Source organism: Coregonus clupeaformis, chromosome 35 (genome assembly GCF_020615455.1).
Source record: "Coregonus clupeaformis isolate EN_2021a chromosome 35, ASM2061545v1, whole genome shotgun sequence".
In the NCBI taxonomy this organism is placed as follows: domain Eukaryota; kingdom Metazoa; phylum Chordata; class Actinopteri; order Salmoniformes; family Salmonidae; genus Coregonus; species Coregonus clupeaformis.
The window spans coordinates 33970499-33976980 of NC_059226.1; the positions used below are offsets into that span (position 1 = coordinate 33970499).

At 46.8% G+C, this 6482-nt stretch overlaps 1 protein-coding gene across 2 annotated transcripts; it reads right to left on the reverse strand.

Annotated features, from left to right (window-relative positions):
- Positions 1-1269: 1269 nt before the first annotated feature.
- On the reverse strand, positions 1270-6174 carry LOC123482636 (BTB/POZ domain-containing protein 17-like). 2 transcript variants are annotated; one of them, XM_045211028.1, is made up of 3 exons: positions 5903-6174; positions 2794-3079; positions 1270-2615 (listed from the first exon to the last, which is right to left on the reverse strand). In XM_045211028.1, exons 1-3 carry the CDS (start codon positions 5994-5996, stop codon positions 1547-1549), a joined length of 1449 nt encoding a protein of 482 aa, XP_045066963.1. In that variant the 5' UTR covers positions 5997-6174; the 3' UTR covers positions 1270-1546. The 2 variants fall into 2 exon arrangements, with proteins under 2 accessions (XP_045066963.1, XP_045066962.1); XM_045211027.1 differs by having other exon boundaries at positions 2794-3124.
- Positions 6175-6482: the final 308 nt, after the last annotated feature.

Sequence of the window (6482 nt, forward strand, 5' to 3'; positions counted from 1 at the left end):
CATGTGAAATTCATTTTGATAGGCCTACCTTGTTTGTTTTTGATTAAAGCTTAATTTATACCATACCTAGTATGAAATACAAGAGCTACCAATAGCTATGAAAAATGGCAATCCTGTATTGTTGTGTAGCAAAAATACACACGTCTGCAGCCCCGCAATTATAAATGTGATGCCAGTATACAGGGTCGCTATTTTGCGTTTGTGTTACTTCGTTGCATATGTATGGTATAAATTAGGCATAAGTCACAATTGTCCTCTGTATCACATAGTGTTCTGCATATTACGGTGAATCAAGTAAACAGACCAATTACAGACTGGGTAAAATACAATTTTATTCAGGATATAGGAAGAGGACATAGAGAGATACGGTAGCTACATGAACCAATAACAGTAACATTCTAAAGACCTGACAGTATAACTTAGACCAACAATGTCATCCATAGGCCTGTGTATAATTAATTATGTCAGCACTACTCACAACAACACAATCCTACTAATAGCACTAATACTGTAGGTAGGGTTAAAGATTCAATAGAAATGCTCCCCAACTTGCAAAAGAGTAGGGCAACAGCAAAATGGCTTCTAGAGAAACTCTGGTATAGGAATTGTCTGGTCACTGAGCATCAGCATGGCTATAACATTTAGGCTTGTAAACTTATATGTGGGTAATTGTGACTAATGGTATGAATGCATGCTTTTAAAATGGCCAGTACTTATGGTGTTGCAGCAGTGTGCAAAGCAATGAAAGAAGCTTCACTTGATCCTGTGAGGTTTGGTTAGCACCGACAAAGTGAGAGTTCAGCTAATGGAAACAATACCAATAACTGACACTTTGATTTACTAGTAGTATCCTATAGCTATGCAGATAGCATCATACAGTTAAATGTGTCATAAAGAATGTGCCTTTCCTCTAATCAGGGGCAATCAAGGAAATATCCAAGTATTGACATAATCATATCTCAAACAAATACAGTGCAGTCATGTGTTTGCCACTACCATGTGTGTAAGATGGGGGGGGGGGATAATGTGGAGGAACTGTTATTATCTGAAACTCTTTCATTGACTTAATAGATGCAGTACATTTACAGCTGGCACCAGACACCTCTTTTTGGAGCTAAAACAGTTCGGAGACAAACTTAACCACTACTGCAAAAAGCACCATTTAATGATGTTGAACAAAGGTGCCCAATACCAGGCCAATAAACAGGAGTTGCGATATGAGTGTGTTTGGCATAGTGGTGTGTGCATATGTGACTGTCTGCAGGCTGGGGGGTGGGTAGGAGGGGGACTCAGCAGGGAGGACGGTTGGTTACGGTCGTCACTGTCTGGGCAAGTTCCAAAGTCATAAAGCCAGCCTATTTCTACAATTTATATTCTTGAAATCTAACCTCAATCACACTGCAAACCTTATGCCTTGTACCTTAAATTAAGACCAAAAAGCAAATTTTTGGTTTTCATAATTTTTTATAATATAGCCAATTTTGACATTGCAACTAGACCATCTAGTGGGAACCGTTGGTTACTAAGGCGACAACAACCTCTTGACCTATTTCCTGGCGACGATGAGGCTGTGGTAAAGGGGCTTCACCACGACGTGCAGGTAGAGGGAGCTGTCAATGAGGTACTCAGACGCCCGGCGGTGAAGGTCGGCGTCCACCAGGAAATCCCCGGCCTCCTCAGTGCTCTGGTGGAAGTTGTAGATGTGACGAACCACCATTTTACCCCCCTGCCTCGCCGTCACGATCACCGTCTTCTGGAAGCTCACACCGGCGAAGTCGGGGCTGGAAGTGGCTGGGGTGACGATGATGCGCGGACGGCCGCCGTCGGTGCGTGTGGCCTGCATCTCGTTAGTATAGGCGGAGCGCACGCTGAGCGGGAGCCAGCGTGGGGAGAACAGGGCGTTCCAGGTCACCCGCTTGCTGGCATCGCTGCCACTGGGGCCCAGCTGGGTCTGGAAGCTGAAGCTGCGGTCGTCGCGCGTGGGGTTGTTGATGACCCACGGCGAGCCCCAGGACGGCGACAGGTAGTTGCGCGGCGTGAATATGCTGCAGTTGACGTCAAAGTATTTGGCCAGCTGGACGGGCGAGGCCGAGTGGAACTGGAAGGCCAGGAAGAGCAGGTCACGGATGGACTCGTAGTATTTCAGCATGAGTGGCGACTGCTTCTGCAGACGGAACAGGTGCTGCGGGGGGATCATGCCGTAGCGCACCTGCCTCAGGGCATTCTCCACCGTCAGGCCAGCCGGCTGGTTCTGGCCGATCCAGGCCTCCAGGGCCTCATAGAGCTCCAGCTCGCTCTGCAGGATGAGGTCGGAGCGCTGCATCAGGGACAGCAGCAGGTCGTCGCTGATGGAGCCCCACTCGCCGCTCTGCAACACCGACGACAGGTTCCAGGAGAGGTACTGGAGGCAGCTGTCCCTCAGGTTGGCGTCGCCGATCTGCATGGCGTACTGGTACCAGCCAACCACGTGGCCCGTCGGGGAGTCGCTGGACAGGTGCCCCGTCATGTACTGGCTCAGGCCCTGCTGGAGGCTCCACACACGGTACTTGCTGGCCAGCTTGTGCAGAGGGATTGCCTGGTCCAGACGCACGGAGATGTCACCGCAGTAGAGGTACCTGCAGAGATAAAACAAGGCTCGATCGGTCTGCAGAAACATTAGCAGTCATTACTGAACTTGAAAGGAGGTCACTTTTTTATACAAAATATGAAACATCACTAGCCCAATTCTGTTCCTCCTCCATCCCCCTGAGGTGTGCACTCATTCTGTCTCCTCCCCCCTCCAGGTCCCCTCACCTGATGAACTTGTCAAAGACAGCAGCACAGTCAGCAGGCTCTCTCAGGACCACGGTGCTGGTGTTGCGGCTGAGCATCAGCTCCTCAAACACCTCGCTCTGCAGCGAGAGCACCAGCGTGTGCGCCTGGATCACCTTCACCTCGTCCGTGTTTACCGTCTGCACGCGGAGGGCCACATCGCTGCCGTTGCCCTGGGCCAGCAGACCCTCCATGCGCTGCACCATTGCCATGGAGTGGTTCAGCGTTGTGGCGCCATTCTCCAGCGCCACCTCCTGCTTCAGCGCGGCTACAGGAAGAGAAGATGAAGGGATCCCGTTCAACACTGGGTCAACTGCAAGTGAAAACACCATAGCTCTTTCTCAATTAATCTGTCCTTGATTCCTCGCAACCTCTTTCTATTTACCATACTCTCTATTCTGTATGACATCCTCCCCTTGGTCCTTCTCCTCCAATACGGTTGTGAAGGAGGTGAGGAATTGCGGAAAGACTAATTAAGATAGAGCCCTTCTTCTCCAGTCATCACTCACTTTGACACTGAATGTTGAGTTGACAGTTGAGCATTCTGCCAATCAACACCAACTCAGCCAACAGATACTCAATCCATGTGAGACCCTCCTTGATCAATGTATTGACACCTGAGTCTCTCTGATTGACGTCCTGTCCTACAACACTGGTACATCCATCAAGTCCTATCCAACTGTCCAATCAACACATCTTCCTAAAACATAAACACCCCTATTCAGCCAATCGACACCTCCTTCTAAAACATGCGCCACTATCGAGCAACTCAACACATCGTTCTAAAACGTAAAAGCCCTGCTGTCCCTATAAACCCACCTGGCTCTCACAATTAATTACAACATCTAACCAATCATTCATTATGACAAGCCGTCTACTAGCCTCAACACTCTGCACTCTCCCCTTCAAAGCTTAAATAACAGTGCAGTGATGACATGGCCATAAACTTGAACAGTCACTGAGTTCGTCTGCAGTTCAGAAATGACTGACCCAGTCGCTAATGCGGAAATCCTACCCGTGGTTTGGGTTTAGGGTCAGCATCTTGGAGCATAAAGCACACTGTTAATAGACTATGTGAAATTGATAATAATGGATGGTAATAGTGTAGGCTGTGAAACCTATAGGCTACTTGTCTTTAAGTACAATTTTGCCTAGGCTATACTGTACAAGCACCAGACATGTCTAAAACATATTTTTATCCCCTGACTAAACAACTTTTTTGAAGTTTTATTATTAGTTTTTAAACCCATATCTTCAGATAATTACATGAATATAGTGTTCATATACTGTATTAAATTGCTCGGTGTCTACATCACTGAGGACTTAACATGGTCCTCTCACACCAGCACAGTCGTGCCTCTTCTCCCTCAGGAGGCTGATACGATTTGGTGTCTGGTATGGCAACTGCAACCCCCTCAACTTGAAGGCCCTACAGAGGGTGATACGGACGGCCCAGTGCATCAGTGGGGGTGAACTCCCAGCCATCCAGGACGTACATGCCAGGCGATGTCTGAGAAAGGCCCGAAAAATTGCCAAAGACTCCAGCCACCCGAGACATGGACTGTTCTCCATGCTCCCATATGGCAGGTGGTACCGGTGCATCAAGGCTCAGACCAACAGACTGCTAAACAGCTTCTACTGTACTTCCTGGCTATAAGACTGTTAAATGGCTAACTACTGCTCCCCCTCATACCTACGCTGCTGCTAAAATTATTATTGATTTGATTTATTACTAACACTACAGGGTCCCTGTGAGGTTGAGCACAATATGTCTCCTTCTTCACTACAGGGTCTTCTTGAGGATGAGCACAAGTGTCACATGCACACTGTAGAGTCACATGAAAGAAAGTCTCAGCACGACAAGCTGCACACTCACTCTCTTTAACGCCCTTCCTGCTCTGCCACCAACGACACCAGCTGCTTCCTCCTGTTACTGTAGGTTTAATGAGACACGGGGGGAGGAAGACTCCTGCCCCTCCACTCCCTTAGCTGCCTCCTGCCCCCCCCAAGTCTTCATATCACCACTGTCGGCTAATCATGCACCTCCACTTCAAAGCAACCTTTGTTCAGTTCATTAAACACAACTAGCCTATAGCCTACATCTCCGTGACGGCAGCTGATGCTTGTGGGCCATTGACAAATAACTTTGGCATTTGCATATTGCATTTGTGGAATTTGTCATTCACCCAGCTCAAACAAAATCGGACTTCAGAAGTTCAATTTGTCTTTTGCAAGCATATTAATTGTGATAGGTGAACATGCCATTTAATTGTGACAGATTGATTTGTTCCGGCTAATTAACTTCCTAATTTAAATGTGCTGTAATCAAGCATTCCATTTGTTTCCTTTAAAATGCTGTGGCGAATTCGTTACAATAGATTGAAGTGTGAACTTCAGAGAAATTGATACATCTGAGGATGATGTTATTAATAAAATATTAAGAATGTTATCCTCTAGTTAAGCACAGTGAGTTTTAGAAGCTGGGGGGTTGAATCCCTTAAATTAAACATAGATATATGCTCACTGAAAAATCCTACAGTGTGTGTGAGGATTCTGCACACAAAACGCATGAGGAAGAAACTTCCATGCAAGATGAAGGCATTATAGCCTGAAATAAAGTGCAATTCAATTGATGCTTCCCCGGTCAAGTCCTTCAATATAGGAAGGAACATTTTCTTCAGTCTCTAAAATAGCATCCTTATCGATTCTGACTCACAAAGGCAGCACAAAAACAAACATCTCAGGCTCTCTCTGCAAAACACCACAGACAGACAGAGATAGGATGTGGGAACTGGGGGGACAGTACTGCTGTTCCAATACTCAACCCAGTGCCTGAGGGCTTAAAGAGAGCAACCCACATGCAACGTGTCCCACTGCCGTTTTTCCCAACACACTGAGTGAGGAGATATTCCTCTAAAACAGAGTTGTATCTCTTTCCTACCCTTCTTTAGGATAAGAAATGTAAATAGGATAGGAAATAAAACAGATGTTCTTTATGCACTGTAGTGAGAGGAAAGTGGCAGAGTGACTAAAATAGACAAAGTAAACAGTTGATCACAATGCAGTGCAGTCTGTCGCACAGTCACCTTACCTCCTCCAACGGTGATGGGTTGGAAGCAAAGAGCCACAAGCAGGCTTCCCAGATATACCCGGGCAGGGATTCCTCCTTCATAGGTGTGTGCCATATCTAGTCATATATATCCCCTCTCTCTTCTCTGTTCCTTATTTTTTCTTCGTTTCACTCTCTCCGTCTTCCCCTTGGTGCTTAGTGTCTTTGTGTGTGAGTGTCTGAGTGTGTGTGTGTGTGTGTGTGTGCAAGAGGTGGGTTTCCCCGTTGTGGCGCCCTGACTCCCCGTCCCGGACTCTTTATGTAGGACGCCTGGCCTTTTCCCCCGCCTGGTGCCTCTCGCATCGCCTTGCGGACTCCATTGATTGGTGGAATCTGGCAGGGGCCGTTGCTATGGCGACGGCTTTGATTTTGAAATTCTCCATTTTCCATGTTAACATTGATCTGTGGCCCAGTAGGGACTCTCTTCATTTTTTGAGTGTAGGCGGATGAGAAAGGGTGATTAAACACTATATTATGGAGTCAATATGAATCGATTATTTTATGATAAAGTACCCTGTTATAATATAATTAGGGTACTGTATGTGAGGATTTAATTTATGTT

Coding starts and splice junctions, on each gene's coding strand:
- LOC123482636 (XM_045211027.1), bottom strand. CDS start 5,996: ATGGCACACACCTATGAAGGAGGAATCCCTGCCCGGGTATATCTGGGA. Junction 3,125..5,902: donor ACCCATCACCGTTGGAGGAG/GTAAGGTGACTG, acceptor TTTCACTTGCAG/TTGACCCAGTGTTGAACGGG. Junction 2,616..2,793: donor GTCTTTGACAAGTTCATCAG/GTGAGGGGACCT, acceptor TTATCTCTGCAG/GTACCTCTACTGCGGTGACA.